Consider the following 21,208-nt stretch of genomic DNA (forward strand, 5'->3'; position numbering starts at 1 on the left):
CCCCAAGACAATATTTTTTCCAGGAAATATCCCTGTCACTCTTTTTCTCTTCATTTAATGTTACACAGTCTGTATGCCACTGCTATATCCATGCCATTTTTAGTATTTCTTCCCCCCTTTAGTTCTTCTTGTATATTCTTGTGCACAATTTTGACATTTAAGTTGTTTTTTTCCTCCAACCTAAACCTACTCAGGGTTTTTCTCGGCTTCAGTTTTTCCCCTTTTAACCCAACCTCTACTCAGTTACTGTGTCTTAAATGCTACTATCTCTGCTATAGAGATTAAATTTAACCCCCGCTGCTGCCTCTCTGCTAGCGTAACTAAACTCACACAGTCAGAAAAAAATAAAGGAAAGAGAGTGTTGAGACGATGGAGAACTACAAGTGATAAGAGCCACGAGGTAAACAGAAGTAAATGCAACTCATTATCTCCTTTTCTTGTCCCCCATTTTTGCTTTAATCGCTTGAGCGGATGGGGGAGAGCAGACACTCCCCAACTAACTGCCCATTGGCCTACAGGCATTTAGAGGAGATTTTAACAGTTGTAGAGGGAGGGAGGGAGAGAGCGCTGGCAGTGCAGAGATCCTTGACTCGTTGGCTCTGGCCTGTCAGCAGGTGGTAGAGAGAGAGTTGCTGAGTGACACTCGGTCTGTCAGAGAAAAGACAGAAAGAAGAAAGGTAGAAAGGAGAGAAAGTTAACAAAGCCCCCCCTAAGGGTAAGACATATTCATATTCTTTTCATTTTTAAGTGCCATTTCTAACTTGGATAAGTTAACTATATGCTCCTTTTCTTTTTTTGGAGGATTCAAATATTGCTTCACTCTTGCTTAGGATATTTTTATTTGTGCATTTCTTTTTGTCTGTTCTATCTTCCTTTAGCCTTTCCCTTAATTTTAGAACCCTGTTTACCTCTTTTTTACTCAGAAGGTTTGAGGGGTGATAATGAGACACAACGTCAGATTTTCTGCTGTTAGTTACATGACAGAAAATGAGCTAAACTGAGACCCAGAATTTATCAAGTGTCCCAGGACCAAAGCTGTTCTTGCGTTAGTCTGGGTTTGCTTTGCAGGACTTGGTTTAAGAGAAGGTTTTTTAAAACTTGTGAGCAATACAGACTGATTTATGATGACGTTTGACACGATCAACATTTATGAATGAAAAAAAAATATAGATCATCTTAATGTATTATAAATGTGATCAGTGTGATTATTTTCCCATCAGAGTAACTGTGACAGCCTCAGTTTCTCTAACGGTGTATTAAAAATATCATGAATATGATTGTTGTCATGATAATCCCATGCTGTTTGACAATAAAGCTGCCGTTATAGATTTTCCTCTATGATAATAACAAAAATGATTAGTATTCAATTATGTGCTGAGGTGAGAAATGTTCTCACAGGACTGTTGATCCAGTAGATTTACCTTTAATGCTACTGTACTGGCACCGCGATTTCACAGAAGCCCTCGCAAAATGAGCTACAGATGTGGGCCTTTAGCCATGCAAAATGATAGAGAGAGAGGGGGAGGCAGGGGGGGGGGACCCGCAACCCTGAGTGGGTGGCTTATAAAATGTGTTCACATTGCATAATGTTACTGCTTTCATGGAAACATCAGTTATTTTATTTACTCAAACTGCCTGAAAATGACCCTACTGCAAAGCTATTGAAAACACTTTTATTGTTAGAAAAGCTAATCTATGTCAGGTATTTAGCTGCTTTATTAATGCTTTTTCACAGGGTTCTTCTGTCAGCCCACTGAGGGGAATTAAGTCTCTGTGGTTCTGATGAAGCGAGGTCCTTATCGAGGTCTCCTTGTGGTCTATGTAGCAGTAGGAGACAGACAGAATCATGAAGATATGAGCTCTGCTCTCAGACGATAATTGCTTTCAGCTTTGTTTTATTCATTCTCGTTTCCATGTTCTGTCTGCGAGTTGCCGTGTGTGGAAGGAAGAGAGGAAAGGAGAGGAACGTCTACAAGTTTGCAAGTTTGCACATGAGGCACGACCTTACCTCTTCTCATCCTCCGGCTTGTCGGTTTGTTCCAGAGAGATTAGTCCAGAGTTGAAATCCGGTGAAACAGTCAGCCTTTTGTCTGATATTTAATGGCTCTCTAGAGAGGATAGGGCAAATGTGCAAAGACTGACCGGGCCTTATTCTACTTCACGTTTCTCTCTCGGAGTCTGTATTCCCGATACGAGCTTTCCTCTGCAGCTGTTTGTTTTTCTTTTTATGTGCGGTTGCCTTTTCTCCCCTTTCTCTGTATTCTTGTGGCCTATTGTTTAACACGGTGAGGTTTCAAAGGCTTTGACAGAGAAACACACAAATGCACAATCATCCCTCACAGCTTGTCAAGCAGCCTTTAGTGAAAGGTGGCTGCCAGTCCAGACAGTCTTGTCTCAGGGCGAATACATTTCTCTTGTTACCTTTGGAGGTCTCCTCCACTGCTTCTGGAGGCCATATATACCAAGTTTCAAAAACAGTACACAGATGGGCAGAGTGAACAAATATTATATCAGCAAACACTTTACTAACACAGCGTTGCTTTCAAAGGAAAGTTATTGTCAGGAAGGACTGTGTTTACGAACACACTGAATTAGGTTTGTGTTGGCTTGAAAGCCATAATGAAATGCTGAATGACCCATGTGGAAAGCCCATCGGTTTCCCTGCTTCATCCTGCAGTCTAGAGTCATTACTGGCAGTCAGCTGAATTATGTTTCCAAATCAACTGGACGCCAAAGCCAGAAAGCTCACTTTTACAATAATCGAAAATATATCATGGTTTATGTCATGGCAGATACTGAATTCTACACCTTTATTTAGATCCCATCTGTTTCATTCATTGATATTTAATCTTGCCTGTCAATTTACATTTAATCACCCCCTCTTCCACTACTCCATTAGTGGAACGAATGATTGGTACCTAATAAATCATACTGGCTTATTTGTTCTATACTGTCCTTCACATTTATACATTCATATGCCAATTATCCATCACCCCACCTTCTATTTCTCTCACAGACTGTAAATTAAGATGGGATTAGTCACTCTGATGTCAACCAATAGTACTGAAACACCTACATTAATGTTTTGGCTCCCTCATTGTTGCCTTTTGGAGCCAAAAGTAACCATATTTGGATGACAGGGAGTTGTTATGTGATGTTAGTAAGGTTGGTAGGTTAATAAAATACTTGAATTTCAAGCAGCAAAACTGGAGCCCAAAGTCTGCACTACAAAGCGAACAAAAAAATTTCCTATGCTACAAAATGCACAACAGTTCAGTGAGTTGAATTAGGAAGGTGAGGCCTCGCGAACAGTACCTTTCAATCAAAACACATCCCTAGTTTTATTAAAGTCCAACAGGATGAGTTGTAAAGAAAAAAAAAGGTAAAATTAGCTATAGATAACATTTTTGCAACAGGCTTTAAACCTGCCTGTGTTTCAGAGCTGACAGTGCGGCAATGTGCACGCTTACAAAGAGGGTCTGGAAAATGAAAAATATGAAAACATTGAACAAAATAATTTTTTCACTTATAATAAGAGTACCATCTGGAAATTCCAGTCTTTTGTAGCATTTAAAATAGACTAGCTCCTGATATTTTATGTTTTTTGTGGTCCAACTGTTCATATTTGCTCAAACAAGCATGAAAGTCGAATTAAAATAGCATCATTTTCATTTATAACACTGAGAAGTTGATGTCAAAAAGGATTATACATGTTTTATTTTGCAATATTGTGAAACCCTATATTACTAATTATATAACTTTCAAACTTGACACAGTTTCTCTTTGGCAATGCGATTTGTTTTATTAGTGTGTGCTCAAATATGAAACTTACACAGAACTGCTTTAACTTTTTAAATACATAATTCAACTAGCCAGTACTCACATTACTGATTGAGATTTAATATTATGATAAGAAAGACCAGTGAAAATTTGAGGCTTCTATCTTTAATACTTTTTGACACATTCATTCATTCATTCACATTTGACAAAGAAAAAGAAAGAAAGCAGGTGGATGAGACTTTGAACAAAAATAAATACAAATACTACAAAAAATGTAACTAAAACTAAATTTCACAGCCAGCAATATACTGTATATGTCCAAACTTGAGCAGTAACATTTTTTGTTGAAAATGGTCAAGCGGAAGGCCCACAATGATTCGAGACAGTGTTGGACCAGTCTCTAGAGGCTTTTCAAAGAACTGCAGTTTTTTCACACTGTAGCACTGGCACAATTTTTTTTTAGCCCCAGTGGTGTCCATCCATCCATCCATCCATCCATCCATCCATCCATCCATCTATTCAAATGTAACTGCCCCAGTTCCCTCTTTATCCCATTTCCTTTCTCCATTAATTCCTCCATCTGTCTGTCTTTCCAACATGAGGACAGTCTCAGCAGTCAGACACGGCCCTGTGCTATGCTTGGAAAGTCACACTGCAGTCTCCTCCAAGAGAAATAAGAAAAGGCCTTGAAAATGGCAAGCATCAAATAAAACCTTGACAGGGAGCTATAAACATGCTTGTTAAGCATCTCTGTGAGCCCGTGCTCAGTGCTATTACACACCATACTATACCGTTTGTAATGTGGCTAACTGCTAGAGTGTCAGTGATTCCAACACACACTCTCCATCACTTCTTCCCTTACCTATTCACTCTCCCTCACCCACTGATCCATCTGATTCTCGTTCCTGTTTTCCGCTCTCCATACCCCTCACTTTATTTCCATTTTCCTGTCTTAAGCCCTTAATCTCAGTTTTACGATCCTAAGATTTGGCCATTGACAAAAGACCTTCTAAAGTCTAGTTTTTCACCACAGCATAGGGTAAAAGACACAGCATGTCTGTGATGTCATAGCTTGGATTGTTTGCACAGGCACCGGTCTCTGACCTCAAGCCTTTGACCAGCAGTAGTTAAATACACAGCTAAAATAACCAAGCTGGATATATTGAGTTTGAACTGGTCATGATAATTACACGTGCATTTGCCTCCCTAAAAAAAGCACTGGGAACTCTGAATCACAAACCTACTTGAGTTGTGTGCATTCATTTGAGCTAGAACTCATATTCCAGCACTTAACTCAAAATAAAATGTGTTGACTCGAGGAAGAGAAGCTTTCCACTTTAGAGTTTGAAAATATGTCATGTATAACTGCATGTAACCTAACTTTAACTCAAAATGTCAGATATTGTCATATTCTCAGTTTCCTAGGATCCCTGCTTAGATTATATGTTAATCTGATAATGGTGTCATCATGGTATTGGTTTTTAGTTCTGCTTGTTGACAACTTAATATTCTGGTCAATGCTCTCTCTCAATGTCTAATGGGATTTTAAGTATTAGTTTCTCTGTCTGCACATTATTTTTTAACTTTTCCAGCTGTTTTAGTCTTTGATGCTCAAAGAGAAAATGTTTTGATAGATTTCCAAGTCATACATTTTTTCCACTTCAAAATTTCACATTTCGAGCAAACAGGAATAAATCTCAAAATAAGAGAGCTGTTTTTGCTCAGCTCTTAGAGTTTATAGTAAAGTTGAGCTAAAACACTGAAATAAAACTGAGTAATAGTTATTTTTGTATATCGTGACATGCCGGAAAAGCCTGAGAAATATTTGCTGGTTTTATTTGTGCAGTAGTATATTTGGTCCTGTATTGGACCCAGTGGAGCCACTCAGTTCACATGAATAGTATAGGCCTGTGAGACTGAAGCCATGTATACACTCTGAAAGCTGCTGTTTCAGCTCCTCCCCCTTTAAGCAAACCTGATTGGCTGCCCCTCATAAGCAGAGGGTGGGGTTGCTGTGCTCACAACCAGAGCTGTATGTCTGACCATAGTAAGGAAATTTGGGTTCATACGGATTATTTGCACATACGCTGACCTCAGTAATGAAAACTTTATCCATGTTGACCATTTGCATTCAATATTGTAGTGTATGACAGGAAATGTATCCACTTTAAGCATCTATGCAATTGTCTGATGCTACAGAGTTTCCATTTATCAAGCATGACAGGGTTTCTTCTTCTTCTTCTTCTTTCTTCTTCACTTGATTAGAGGTTTTGTGTTTCCATAGACCACATGAGCTCAGCCCAGTTAGCTCATGTGTTCCTTCAAGCCACCTTTTAAACTTTTGTACCAGAAAGTTCAATTCAAACCAAAGTCCGGCAAAAGGGCTATTGAAGCTTGAGCAGGATTTCTATTTTGAAAGCATGTAATTTGGCTTCCCGGGGAAGCCGCTGCAAGGTTTTAAGTTCACATGACATCACTGTCATTAGACACAATGACATCATCACCGAGGACAAGCTTCTGCATTCGCTGAAGCTTTGAAATGCCTGACTGAGCACAATTTATGGTTTAAGATCTCTGCCAAAGTGATGACTATTCACTTTCTACTGCCACACTGTGGAATGAGAGCACCATTAGGACACACACAGGGTGACATAATGGTTCAGGTTTCTTGTGATTAAATATACAGTAGTCTGCCCCACTGAATCTAATGTAACTTATGTATTTCTGTCCTCAGCTCTGTATAAAACACTGTTGAAGGTACAAATCTGGGCCTTTGTCAGCCACGAGACACAGGTTCAGTCAGGCGCAACAACAGACGCCTACAGTTTCAGGGGTTTGTTACACACAGTTATTGCCAAAGATACAGTCTGAACAAAATGTATAGTCCAGCACTAAAAAACAGATGGGATATTTCATCTCCATATGCTTTTGATCATGCCAACGTGAGAGTCCTCGAAGTAAATTTGATGTACCTCACACTGAGCTGTGAGGTGTTAAATGTTATTGTCTTTGATTTCAAACACAGACTAGCAGGCAACTGTCTGGAGGGCCCAAGACTCCTAGGCCCCCCAGTATGAGATATAATTTCTGTCTACGCAGTTTGACTAACCACACATGCACGAATTCTGCTTTAAAAACTGGTTTTAAGAGATTTGGTGTTTAAGTTGGATTTTTCTCTTATGTTGCAAAATAATGTTCTGTCCAGCTGTTTTAACCTTTTTTGTTAAATATATTTTTTTATTAAAACTACATCAATTTTTTTTATTCACTTCTTACATTTCACTGTATAAAATGTGTGTGTGTGTGTTTTCTGTGGAAAGGATGAATGAAAGTTCAACAGTAAATTGTGTGATACTTAACAGCTGGAAACTCCATAACCTCATACTGTAGCACATTAATCCATCCATTCATTTTCTTCTGCTTCAATGGCAGTCGTGGCAAAAAAGTACATCCTCTTTCAATTACGAGGTTTTACATGTCAGTACACAATAATCTGGTCTTTAGCAGGTCTTAAAATTAGATTAATACAAACACAAGTGAACAATAACACATGACATATTACACAGTTTCAATATTTATTTAATAAAAATGAAGCCAAAATACAGAAGCAGCATATAAAAAATTAAGTTCACACTTTCTGCTTCCATTAGAATTAACAATCTGAACTCAGAACACAATCCGCCCACCTATAAGCTGTTGAATCGTGAGGTATACTTAATTTTTCACATATAGCTCATGCATTTTGGCCTAAATAAATAACTACAACAACAACACAGTGTTGTTTACCAGATTTTAAAACCTACTCAGAATGAGCTTATTTTTTTATGTGTTGATATGTAAAACTACAATTCCCTTTCTGTGACTGTATGAACAAGACGAAGCTGATACCATTGGAGTTTTGTTATTTATATGCTTGAAGATATGTAAGATGCAGCACTATTGTTAAAGGAAAGATGATTATGAGGTAGTTAGTATTTTTTTCCAAGCTTAGCTAATAAGTTCTACCACACTTTGTACTCTTTTCATAAGAAGATTTTTTTTATACACGTATAATTCAGAAGGGAGTACACCACACACATGAAGAAAACGGTCTGCCATGTTTCCATGGGCTTCCTCACACTCCTGGGACCTTCAGACCATAGAACACACACGTAGAGTTCATATCCAGTCATTGTTAGACTATGTGCACCCGCAGCCTCTGCTAACAGAGTCCACTGATTCATGTCAGTTCTTTAAGACACTTCGTGACATTTTCCAAATCTTGCTGGGCCAAAACCAACAAATTCTAATGGTAAAAAGATATATTCAGAGCGAGTTTTGAAACTGAAGATCTAGTAACAATTTTACAGCTGGTCCTTATCCAGTGATTGTGTATAGGGAAAATGGTTTTGGGGTAACTGTGTGTCACAAGATGAACGAAGAAGGTGGAGTAACAAAGTATGACAGCTTAACCAAACCTGCCAGCAACAAACTGTCAGACTGAAAGTGAACAAGTTCCCGAATGTTGATTTTATTTTTGCATGTCAGAGTTGTTTTATATGTTGAAACATAAAACATAAGTGACCTCAGTTGCACAAATACCACAAATAATAATTTTCTTTTTATTAATACTATTATTAAGATTCTTTAAATATGATTTTTAAAGGATGCATGAAATGTGTGGTTATCAGCCTCAAATCAATGAAAATTGTGTGTGTCGTGTGTGTGTGTGCGTGTGTGTGTGCACCTATCTTACCACTAGCAATGACCGCTAGACCCCTGTGGAGGGCCCTGTGCCTGCTGGCCCTACTCTGCACATGGTCACGCACAAGTTCTGCTGACACCCAGCCAGACCCCTCAGCTGCAGAGCAGGAAGTCACCTTGAGCCACATCTATAAAATTGACATCCCAGGGAGCACCAGCTGCAACCTACAACACATATCAACACAGGATGAAACAGGTCATAAGAAAGATACAACTGAGAGATTAAGAGTGAAGAGCAACAGATAGGTGTAGCAGCATGAACTTAACAAAGATATCCATTTTGCAGGTCTGCAGATGGAGACCACAAAAACTGGAAACAATGACATTATCTTCAGACACAACATCAAGCTGCAGCCACCCAGATGTGACTGCGAGGAGTCGGAAAGCTTTAAGTCTCTGCTTTACAGAGTCAATGGACTCGAAGAAGAAGTCAACTACCTTAAGACCCAGTGTGCACAGGGATGCTGTGGTGCTGCAGGTAGGCCATTACATGACATGATAGACCTAGGCTGCTGGAGACTTTCCATGATGAACTGAGCGTTTCTTCTTCACTCACTTCTTTTCACTCTCTCTGTGTTGGCGTATCTCTTTATCAAGGCGTGGACAAAAGCTGTAGTGGCCATGGTACCTACCAACACGACACCTGCAGCTGCCTCTGTAACATAGGATGGGAAGGCCCCGACTGTTCTGAATCCTCCTGCCCAGATGAGTGCAACGACAATGGCCGATGCGTGGATGGCCAGTGCGTGTGCTATGAGGGCTACACCGGAGAAGACTGCAGTGAGCTGACATGTCCAGACAACTGCAATGACAATGGCCGATGCGTGGATGGCCAGTGCGTGTGCTATGAGGGCTACACCGGAGAAGACTGCAGTGAGCTGACATGTCCAGGCAACTGCAGTGACAATGGCCGATGCGTGGATGGCCAGTGCGTGTGCTACGAGGGCTACACCGGAGAAGACTGCAGCGAACTGACGTGTCCAGGCAACTGCAATGACAAGGGCCGATGCGTGGATGGCCAGTGCGTGTGCCATGAGGGCTACACCGGAGAAGACTGCAGCGAACTGACCTGTCCAGGCAACTGCAATGACAAGGGCCAGTGTGTAGATGGGAAATGTGTGTGCTTCCCACACTTCACTGGTGAGGATTGCAGCATCCAGAAGTGTCCCAATGACTGCATGGATAATGGCCAGTGTGTGAACGGCAAGTGCATCTGTGATGACGGCTTTTACGGGGAGGACTGTTCGTTAGGTAAGCTTAACACAATTTCTATTGATGCTTTGCAAACTTTAACACTGGGGCGTCAAAGATAAGGCCCGGTGGCCAGAATCGACCTGGCAGCGAGTCCAATCTGGCCCAGTGGACGGCTTGAAAATGTGAAGAAGGACATAGGAAGACATTTGCCGAAAATTAATAAAAACCTTTTCAGTAATCTGACACATTTATCATATAGCTTCACTGGTCCGGCCTACTAAAGATCAAAGTAACTAAAATACATAGTTGAGGGAGTTTTGCAGAAAAATCACAGTTAAAAAAATAAGTGAACTTTGTGAGCATTGAGGTGTGGATATTAACTTTATGTGACCCAAGCTTGCATTTTTCACTTGAGACTGAAGAGTCACATTTCTACAGTCACCTCTACGACACTAACATTAACCTGAGAATTTTAAGTGCTATGTCACGAAGCACAGATGCTAGAAGCAGCTCAGGGACCGTTAAAAAATATAACACTTGGCCCTAATGACCTGTTCACCTTCATATAAATTTCCATATGCATCATTTTAGTAGCTTTTTCATGCCCAGACTGAATGATTTGCAAGAGCCAAAGCAGTGCAGTTTGGGCTTTAATCATCTATCTGCTACCATCTGTGTGATTCATGTACAAGTGTCCAGGGTCATACATCAACTGAATGGCAATTACCTTACAAGTAATATCAAGTCATATTCATATAGGTGCAGCTACAGGGCAGAAAAAGCTTTTCAACCAGCCTGTTTTAGTATTTGCTGTTACATCTTGCCATCAGCCGCTTAAAAATAAGATCCCTGCTCAACAGCTGCACCTTGCTCTGTTAAAAAAAAGAAGAAGAAAGAAGCTATTTTTACTAAAATTAAAGTAGTCATTGGAGCCCAGCTGTTATCTTCACAGCTTTCTTCACAGCCCCTATAGCCTCCTCCACTGGCTCTGTACTTTTTGGTACTTTAGCTTTTTTAAAATGCAGTAATGACCTGCAGCAGAGTCCCTGATGGTGCTTGAACTTTAAGAGCTCCCTCAAAGGCCACTGTTAGCCAGTAAACCCCTAGAGTTAACTATTAGTCAGCTCAGTGATGCTGAAGGGTTTCTGACCAAACCTACTATGGAATTCAAAGCATATCTCCCGACAGTTATTTCAGAGATAGCAGCCGACGGGGCGCTTTCAATGGGCTGACCCGATGACCAGTGCATTTTTGGCCTCCAGACAACCTATAACATCAGGTCAGATAATACCACAGAAATATAAGAATACCCATCAGTCTTTCAGGGCTTCGTCTGGCTTTTACCCTGCAGAAGAATCATCACCTTTCCTGCTAAATGCACTGCTCGCCAAATCACTGTTACTGTGCTGCCCGAGGAGCAGAGTACAAAATTGCATTTTACAGCAATTTAAGGCCAGGAAAGCAGAAACGTGAGCAGCAGCTGCCAGGCATGAGCACTGAATTCACACTGTGACAGTCAATTCTGCAGAGATATTGAACATTTGGCTGCAAGTGATCTGCACGCACTTTTTTTTTCTTTTTCATAGCATTGATCTCTTACATTTAAAATAGTATCCTATTTATACACTAACATCTGTCTATGGTTGTCTTGGCATGTTTTTCCTCTGTATTTAATCAAGAGCAGAAAGCATGTGTTTTAAAGCACTTTTTAAAAAAAAAAGTCACCTGGATCCATCAAATGCAGCTCCGTGAACCGTAAATGTTTCAGACTTCACAGTAGCAGGTCAGAAATGTCAAACCGTAGATGATGATTCCATTTCTTCAAGCTGTGTTTCGCGCCGCAGAGGTAGAGAACAGATCTGTAGCTTCGTGTTTAGGTGCTGTTGAATGCAGTCCAACATCAACAGTGGCACTGTGTCAGAGGAAAAGTCAGGCAAGAAGGGAAAGTGGGAGGTAAGAAAAAAAATACCCTGTGTTGATTTTAGGTGTTAGCGGTAATAAGAAGACTGAGAGGAAGAGCACAAAAGCAAAACAGTCGGTGCTTTCTTTGTTTTATGTGGCTACTTGCCATTTCAACACCTGGCTGATGGACGCCAATCTGTTTTTTGGGCGCTGATGGGAACAATACTCTCGAAGTATGGGTTTAGATACAGTTTCTGTCCTTTCCAGTGAGGCACGCTTTAATGTTCTTTTGTGTTCTTAACCATCAAAGGCAGAAGCCTCATGGCTTAGAAATCAGCAGCACTTGCACAGTCGGAATAGTTTTTTTTAGCCTCAATTCATGTCAATCCAGAGGATTTAGTAAAAATGCAACCAAATCTAATGAGGTAATGTGAATATAATACAGGTGAGATTATTAAAGCTATCTCAACATAATGCAGATGGTCTGTATTTAGCTTATTATCCTTTATTTTTTCGCTGCCTCTAAAATGTTTCCTTTTATTATAAAGCACATTTAGAAAAGTTGACTTTAAACCATATTCAGCCATTTTTTTCCTTACCAGTTCTCTTTTAATGAGCTGGATCAGGATTTCCTCTAAAATATCAAGCTACAGACGGGAAAGATGATAGCACATAATAAATCACATTTCTTAAAGAAGTCCAGACATGTTGTTTCAGTAAAATTTTCTTCCTCTGATAGCATTTTGCTGATTTTCAAGCCGAGAAGGCACAAATCACCATTATTTTCTGCTTTTCCAATCTTATTATGCAAATGTATTCACTCCAGCTGTTCTGAAATAATATTTAAGGGCAAAGATGGTTGATAGTCGTGCCTGGATTAGCAACAGGAGGATTTTAACTGTTCCTTGATGGAAAAAGACTGCTGCATTTGAAGAAAAACATCAAGCTTCCTGACTTTACCTTGTGGAACAGCATCTAAATCTTATGTGAATTCCGTGCTTGCCAAAGCTATAGTGGACCCCATAACCACTCATTTCACATTTCTCATTTTCCCTTGTAATAAGCTTTTTACTTGCACGCCATGTTTTGCTTTTTCTTTTTCATTTTAAAAAGAAATCTATACAGTCTACCATTTTATTTCCCTCTATCATACCCACAAAAGCTCACCTTGCTTTTAAAAAGCCTCACTCCCCAACACTGCTGACATGTCGTCTTCTGTGTTTTGGCTGCGGCTTTGGTTTGTTTTTACTCTTAACTCCCCCATCATGTTTTTCCAGAGTGCCCAGAGAAGCACTTTTGTCTTTAAAGGAGTATTTCTTTCCAGTTAGAGTAAAAAAAACGAAACAAAACACCTATTTTGCCTGGTTCATGACTTGTTGGTTCTTTGACGATACAACTGAGAAGAAAAAAAGATTTAAGCCTTTTAGTAGATTGAATAAGTGTAGGTGTTATGCAGTGCAGTGAAGGTGTTTGTGGGGACTGAGATACTGAATTCAGAGGTATTTTACAATTTTGTTCTGTTCTTCTAGAATATCATTAAATTTACATAAATAGACTGTGATTTCACATTTCAAATGGAGATTAATGTAAAATCACTGTAATGTAATAAAACATAATTTTCTTGTTTTTTAAATGTATTTGTCTGTACATATGCATATTTAGATTGTTAAAATACATTCACAAATGTATCATGATTTCACAAATATGTGTCCGTTATTTGAAAGGTTGAACTGTTAAGTTCAAATGTAATGCTATGGAAGAATATATGAAATGATTCTTTTAAACTTTTTTAACATCAAATAATTATTACTATTATTGCTATTTAGGGCGGTCGTGGCTCAAGAGTTGGCAGTTCGCCTCATAATCAGAAGGTTGCCGGTTCGAGCCCCGGCTCGGACACTCTCGGTCGTTGTGTCCTTGGTCAAGACACTTCACCTACCGCCTACTGGTGATGGCCAGAAGGGCCGATGGTGCGATATGGCGGCCTCGCCTCTGTCAGTCTGTCCCAGGGCAGCTGTGGCTGCAATCCATTATCATTTAAACCAACTGTGAACTGTATATTTCTGTACATTTAAGTATTATGATTCATATTGCCGCATTCATTGACCTTGTTTATAGGTAATTTCATTGTTTAATCACATTAAAATGTTCCTAATTTAATGTTTAAAAGCAGTTGAAAAAGGCAAAATCCCATGTAAAATTAGGGCAACAAACTGTATTGTCATTACTGAAAATAACCGTATTTTTATGAGAAAGTTAAGCCCCAGCTGCCGGAATATTACTGTTTTTTTAAGATGTTTTTTCTAACAGTGTATCCAGGTTATGCTTTCATTATCTGTATTCACTTATCCTAACAGTCAGGTGGTGAGACCCTTGTAGGCTGGGGTCGATTATCCTGACCCTAGCAGTCAAGCTATCAAGCTGTTTATCAACCAGGAGTTTATCAATCTAGTGAGCAAATTCATATGAACGTTGTCGTGTTGGCAGCATCTGTCAAATCAAAAATATAGCTAAGTGTACAGCAGCAGAGCAAAACCATATTATGGGAACAATATGAAGAGGCTTAAAGCAGCACAGGTGCTGTAGACAATGCAGCAAGGTGAGAGTGTGCGAGAGGAAAAGAAGTGTTTAGTGATTTAATATTAAACGTGTCGTATGAATGTGTGTGCGCTTTGGTTGATGAGACTGGAAATGACCAAAAGAAAAAAACTTTAAACCCTGCCACTATCCGAGCACTGAGGTCTGGGGGATCTTTTACAGGACAGGCAGTGATTTAACACCAGTTAACCCAAGGTTAACCCTGAAGTTATATGGATAAGATGAAATCCTGCTTCATAGTGGAGGCCTTAGGAGGACAACAACAGTTACAAATAGACAAGGCAGAGGAAGAGAAGACAGGGAAGCGAGCAAATAAGAAAATTAGAAATGCAAGCCTGAATAACAAAATCAGAGCAAGAACTTGTGGACATGATAGTGGAACTGTGACCATGGCTGATAAAAATAACAGTTAAATTCTGTTAATTCCTGACTTCTGTGTATATCTCTTTGTTCTCTCAGTCTTGGCACCTCAGGGTCTGGAGGTGGTCCAAGTGACTGACGTCTCTCTCCTGGTTGAGTGGGAGTCCGTTCAAGGGGCCGAGTATTATGTGTTGACATATTATCCGAAAAATGACGAGGGTGCGCAGGAGCAGGTAGGTTTTTCTACTTTGATCATTTCTGTGTCAAATACAGGTTGTAGCAAAAAAAAAAAAAAGTATATTACCTATATCATCTTACAAACTTATCTTGTCAACTGCATATTAGATTTCGGTCGCCAACACAGAGAACTCCTACCTCATCACAGGACTGACTCCTGGGGTTACCTACATTGTCCAAGTACATGCAGTCATTAAGGAGATCCAAAGTGAAGCTGACGAGATTGAAGCCACCACAGGTGAGCACAGACGGCTCTGATCAGGACAGAAAAACAAATACGGAGCTTTAAAATGAGTATTTTTCAGACTAACAGACATTAGTGCTGTAGCAGAACTGGGCAGTGTGCAGCATGTTTCCTTTAAATGAGCTGGTGGTTTAAAGTGAGGGCAGATGTTACCTATTAAAGACTACTGTGGCTTTGAGGGCAGGTGTGGCCTGCAGGTCTTAGGGATTAAGTTAGATTTTCTCAGGACAAAATAGTTGCATTTGAAGTCAAATGTAATTGTGTGTGTGATTTGGCATTAAAACACCATAAATGCTGCCAAAAATTCAACTCTAAATTTTTTTTAACAGTATTAATAATATCAAGTTCTGAAACGTGAAAATGTGTTTGGAAAGGATGATTTTCCTTATTTCTTCCTTGAAAGAAATTGAACGTTGACTCCAGCTATTCTGGTAGAGTCCAGGAATGAAAATATGGAGCTGGCATGGATTGATAACCTACCTCACTTTCTCTGTTACTTTTGTAGAATGAGCACAATTGTTCCTGTATTCATCTTTGTCTTTCACAGAAATTCTATGGTAAAAAAGCAATGAACAGACTGAAGACTTTAATTACTAAGTGTTTCATTAAAGACTGGCTGGTTAGCCTTTAAATCTCAAGGTAATTACAAGGAAATGGCTCCATGGACTTGCTCACAGATGTGGCGGGACACAGATGTGTAGAGAAAGAGATTACTTGACAGGATTGATGGGAGTGAGCGAGACGTGCAGAAAGTGGGAGTGTGGTTAGATTGGTTTACCATGGAAAACCTCACAGAGCATAGCTTTCACATATGGGCATAAGAAACCACGCCATCATCTGGCTTATTGTTGTGTGAGGCAGACTGGTACATACTTTTTATTTTAACTTCAAACAATGATCTACTTCAAAAGAGAGTTTGAATGGATGTTTTTGAGTTTTCTTTAGGGAAGCACAACAGCTGGCATGAAAAGAAGCTTTTCATTTGGTAACGCTTGCTTTGTTTGATGGAACTCACTTTTTCCTCATGAAATTGCAGAAGCGTATCTCTAATTAATGTCTGAATTATTCAGAATATTCTGAGAGATGGGATGATGCAGTGGCATACAAAGTTCTGAAAGATCAGGCTCCGTCATATCTTAAAGACCTCATAGTATCGTTTCATTCCAACAGAGCATATCTCTCTAAGACTGCGGGCTCATTTGCAGTTATTCGATTATCTAAAAGTAGAATGGGAGGCAGAGACTGCAGCTATCAGGCCCATCTTCTGTGGAACCAACTCCCAGTTTGGGTTCACGATACAGACACTCTCTCTACTTTTCACATCAGACTTCAATCTTCATCCCTCTTTTATGCTGCTATAGACTGTGAGGAACCATTCATGATGTACTGATAGCTTCTCTATTCCCTTCTTTTCACTACTCATACCAGGATACCAGGATTGCATGTCCTTAACTTTGATCGATCCTCTTTTTAGTGTTTTTTTCCCCCTTATTCTGATTTGTTTTGTTTTGGTTTGGTTTTTTTGGTTTTGTTTTGTTGTTTGTGGTTAGTGTGCCTCCTTTTCTGTCATCTCGTTCCCATCACCTCCAAATCTGTTGCAGCTGATTCCCCATCCTGGGGAACATGGGGAAGTCATCTGATCATTGAGGTTGAAGTGTTTTGACATGGCGGCTGCTTTGAGCTGTTACTGTTACTTAATTACATACAGGCAGAAGTGAAAATGCTCATGTGACATGTAAAGTTTAAAAATAAAAGTAAGTCAAAATGTACACTGTGTAAAGTGTAGCGGGCACTAAAGCATAACTATGATGTTTGATTCTTGAAGTGTAGTAGATGTCACAACTTTACAAATAGCTGTAAAGTGTTAGTCTGCAGAACTGCTCAGGATCGTTCTCGACAATTTGACCCTGCATGACTGTGTTTAATTTGTGTGTCCTGCTGGGTGATATTTTAAACCAGTTTATCCTGACTTTATTGTGTGACTACTGTGACTTTAAATGTGGGAAAGCACAGAGTACACAAAGGTTACTTTAAAAAACATCAATAAACCTTTATATGCACTTTTCTGTGATGACGCTGGCGATGTCAAAAAAAAGAAAAGAAATGCACTCATGAGTGATTTTAATATTTGTTTGTTTCGAGCCAAATACAAATATTTGTTTATTATTTGGTTATAATATCTTGCAGATGGCCAGCGGCGAAATTCTTGCTTGGCTCTCTTTCCTAGAAATGTCACATTTCAGTGTGCTGGGAGATCATTGTCTAGCTCGGGGACATGTGGAAGCAGAGCAAGGCAGATGCTTCTGTTTGCAAAAGCTTTAAGGCAGACTTCTAAGTTTGAGCTTCATGTCTGTACACTCAGTTCCACCCAACCTTGTATCACCCTTCCCAGATGTCTCAACTATTGATGGTATCCGAGTTCTTGGCCAGACAGAGGTCTCTATTGAGGTGGACTGGCAGAACCCTCAAGCTGAGATGGATTACTTCAGGCTTACACACACTGACCCAGAAGGGCAGGAGGAGGAGCTGAAGGTACAGAGGAGCCAAGAGGCGCGCACCAAACACACTATTGTGGGTGAGTCTTACAAGTTTGTGAACAATGTACAAAAGTATTTCTCGAACTGTTGTGCTATTACAGTAAGCTAAGGGTTCTAAGCTAATCAATAAGAAGTAAATAGTCCTGTAACCTTGTTTCTTGAATCTTGAATTGGACACTTTTGGACATAAATCTTGAAATAGTCATCCAATTTGATTTCAAAGAATCTTCTGGTTTCACTTTGCAATTTATATTGCAAAAGTGCTACAAAAACTTACATATACAGACACAGTGACTTTAAATATTCAGTTCAAATAAAGCATAATAAAAATATTAATAATGTCAGAATATAAAAACGTGGAACATGACATCATCTCATAAACACACACTATACAGCAATGGTAAAAAGAAGGTATACTCTCTGTCAGTTCAAATGTTTTACATATCACAAAACAATAAACAATTATTTATTTATTACCAGATCTTAAAATTAGGTATACATACTGAGATGAACAGCATGACATGACATATTAAACGTCATTATTTAATTCACAAAAACTCAGCCAAAGTGCAGAAAAACTAAGTTCAGTCTGACCATTTCAGCCAAGCTTTAACTGTTGAACACACGCCCTCACATTTCTGGATTTCTGTGGTATACAGAGGAGTTCCTGGTCCAATCAGTGGCTTCAAGGTGCCCAGATCCAATGATTCAAAAACAAGTCCAAATCATCAATCCATGCTATGACTGGTTTTCACCAAACATGGCTCTTATGCATCATGTAAAAACATCTCGACATCGCCTGATCGCTCCAGAGGTCTTGTGGTTTGTTCAGATGTAACTTTGCAAACATGAGCTGCCATGTTTTTGTAGAAAGAAGAGTTTTTCTTCTGCCAAGCCTCCAAAACAAGCCATGCTTGTTCAGTCTTTTTCTAATTGTACTGTCATGAACTTCAAATTTAACATGTTAACTGAGGCCCGTTTGTCTGAGAGGCAGCTCTTGGGTTTGTTGCATTGTACGGTCTGGCCTTGGGGGGGAATTTGCTGGATGTCCACTCATGAGAAGATTGGCAGCTCTCTTCAATGTTTTCTGCTGAATCATCTTTTTCACATGATGCACTTGAATTTAATTGGAAATGACCTTCTCAGGCTGAACGTTTCCCCTACTTGGCATTGTATAAATTGAATACACTACTTCTGTGTTTTGGCTTAAATTTTTGTTAAAATAAATAATGACAAGTAAATAAATAATTACATGGGTTTATGTCTCATGTTGTCTAGTTCATTTGGAGTTGTATATGACCCAGTAAGGAGCAGAATGTCTTTTAATATAATTTTCTGATATGTAAAACTTTAGCACTGATAGAGAGTGAATTTTCTTTTACCAGGAAAGTGGGTATAATATAACTTTCATGTAGTCTAATAGAAAAGGGATCCCATTAATTTAATCTTGTGAGTTCTTCCATAGTTAACAAAGACAAGACGAGAATTTGATTGAGAAAAATCAGAAAAGTAATTTCTATTTTACTCAAGATTTTCCTCAAAGTTTGTAAATCCCTTGTTTTGGAGCATTATATCAGAGACTGATGGACATTTGCTTCTTTTAAGCCTAAATGTCTCTTTCCACAGGTTTGTATCCAGGAACAGAGTATGTCATCTCAGTTCAGGCCATTAAGGGAAACAATGGGGGCAAAGCTTCTTCTGTCACCGGTGCCACAGGTCAGTGTCAACACATCAGCATTCACGAGTTGTTGAATCTAATACTGCTGTGCCTTATTATCAGTTAGTATAAAGTGGGCCCAATTTTCTCAAAATTGACTGCTGCCTGACATTAATTGCATTGAGACTGCATTTCTGCGACCACCGGAGAAGTCTGACTGTGGATGACACTTCATATAATAGATCAGCCACTCTTGGAACAGAAAAACATCAGAGAAACAGCGAGGATAACCATATTCCACTTAGTTTTGAATTGGGTGTACCACCAATGAGTGCTCTTAGCTCTTGTTGTGTCACCTATAATTCACCTGTGGTCAGATGCTAAGAGGAAAAACACATAATCTGTCAGACACAAATATGCTATGGAGTATTATGCAAACTGCTGTTACCATCCTTACAGAGCCAATGATAACATTACAATGAATACAGCCAGCAAGAGGCAAGATTGTGGGTTATTGATGGAGGGCTGGAATTCACAACCTAATAATCTGAGCAATCTTTGTGGTGAGCATGGTCACAGAGGGGAAACATGATATGAATTCTGTAATGACTATGAGATGCTCCCTGACAGTCAGGGTGAGAAGGTCCATGATTTACAGAGTCCATCTGGTAATGTTGGATATTAGCATTTTGGTCTTAGCGTGAGTTGGACTGGTTTTAGTACGTGATGAGGAATACATTTTTACTCTTTACTTTCACAGCCATTCTTGACATTAAATTGCTACAAAGTTATAATTTAAGAGAACGCCAAATGCTCCACAGTGGCACAACAGGTTTTCAGTTTCTCCCATTATCTTCTTTTCTGTCTCTCATTCACCTTCCCATCTTTCCTCCTCTCTTTAGAGATTACTCACTTCTAAAGCTTTCTTCAGATCGAAGTCTGTTCATTTTGGGTGGGTTGTTATTTTTGGTTTTTTTAGACGCTGAGGCAACCAATTTAATGGTTTTTAGTCATCAGCCTTAGCAAGGTATTTTCAAGACTCACCTCTCATCTTTTGAAGACAGTCAGGTACTCAAGAACTCATGTCTTCACTAATCTTTTTTTCTGTGTGTATGCCACTTACTTTTGTAGCAACTGCATAAGTGTGTGTGTGTGTGTGTGTGTGCGAATGGGCTAATCTACACCAGACAGACAGTGGCTTGTCTCCACTCCAGCAGCTACAATCCTTCATTTTAGGTGTAGCACGAAAAGGCTTAGAGGTGATTGAAGAGGATACTCCTCAGCTCTGTCTGGCAGAGAGGATGTGCTAGTTTCTCGATGACTGGCATGGCGCAACAGAGAGCACAGTCACCTATTATCTCGCCGAATATGCTGTTGCCTTTGGGCAGCGGGGTTATACATGGGAGGAGATAAAAGGAACATGAGGGGGGAATATTGAAAATACACAAACAGAGAGGAAGCTGTAATAAAGAAGAAAAAGACACTAAGTGTTGCCATTAGAGCTAAAAAAAAACCCAGAGACGAGTGATAAATCAAGATATTTATAGGGGAGTTAAGAACAGGAATAGGACAGGATATAAAAACAATGGGTCATAAAGAAACAATTTATGGGACATTATGTAATGCATTATTGGTTAGGTACTTCTAAGACTACAGCTGCCGTCTTACATACTGTGTAAGCGCCACAGTTGAAAGGTTTCCACACTGTTGCCATCTGTCCTATGTGCCTTCTCATCGTCTCTTTCGCAGTGTCTGTCACGCATAACAATTGGCATCCTGCTAAATTTATTTTGCTGTGGCTCCTTTTATAGTTGTTTACCTTCTGCACTATTGATAACAAGGTATTACAGAGCAAATAAAAGAATGACAGTGAATATTTATAGCTGGGCCTCGTTGTGCACTTCCGGTGTGACTTTTATGTTGGATTTATGTTTATGTTGCAGAATATGCACAAGT

General features: G+C 39.5%; 1 protein-coding gene across 1 annotated transcript in view; it reads left to right on the forward strand.

Annotated features, from left to right (window-relative positions):
* Positions 1-555: 555 nt before the first annotated feature.
* Positions 556-21,208, forward strand: part of tnn (tenascin N) — a 40,001-nt gene continuing 19,348 nt past the window's right edge. Inside the window, exons 1-8 of the mRNA XM_005476289.3 lie at positions 556-715; positions 8,522-8,719; positions 8,810-9,001; positions 9,121-9,774; positions 14,677-14,810; positions 14,923-15,052; positions 17,451-17,633; positions 19,222-19,311. Coding sequence (XP_005476346.1) covers positions 8,524-8,719; positions 8,810-9,001; positions 9,121-9,774; positions 14,677-14,810; positions 14,923-15,052; positions 17,451-17,633; positions 19,222-19,311 — 1,579 coding nt within the window. The 5' untranslated portion in view covers positions 556-715; positions 8,522-8,523. The remainder of the gene's footprint in view (positions 716-8,521; positions 8,720-8,809; positions 9,002-9,120; positions 9,775-14,676; positions 14,811-14,922; positions 15,053-17,450; positions 17,634-19,221; positions 19,312-21,208) is intronic.

This window comes from Oreochromis niloticus, linkage group LG18, assembly GCF_001858045.2.
Source record: "Oreochromis niloticus isolate F11D_XX linkage group LG18, O_niloticus_UMD_NMBU, whole genome shotgun sequence".
NCBI lineage: Eukaryota > Metazoa > Chordata > Actinopteri > Cichliformes > Cichlidae > Oreochromis > Oreochromis niloticus.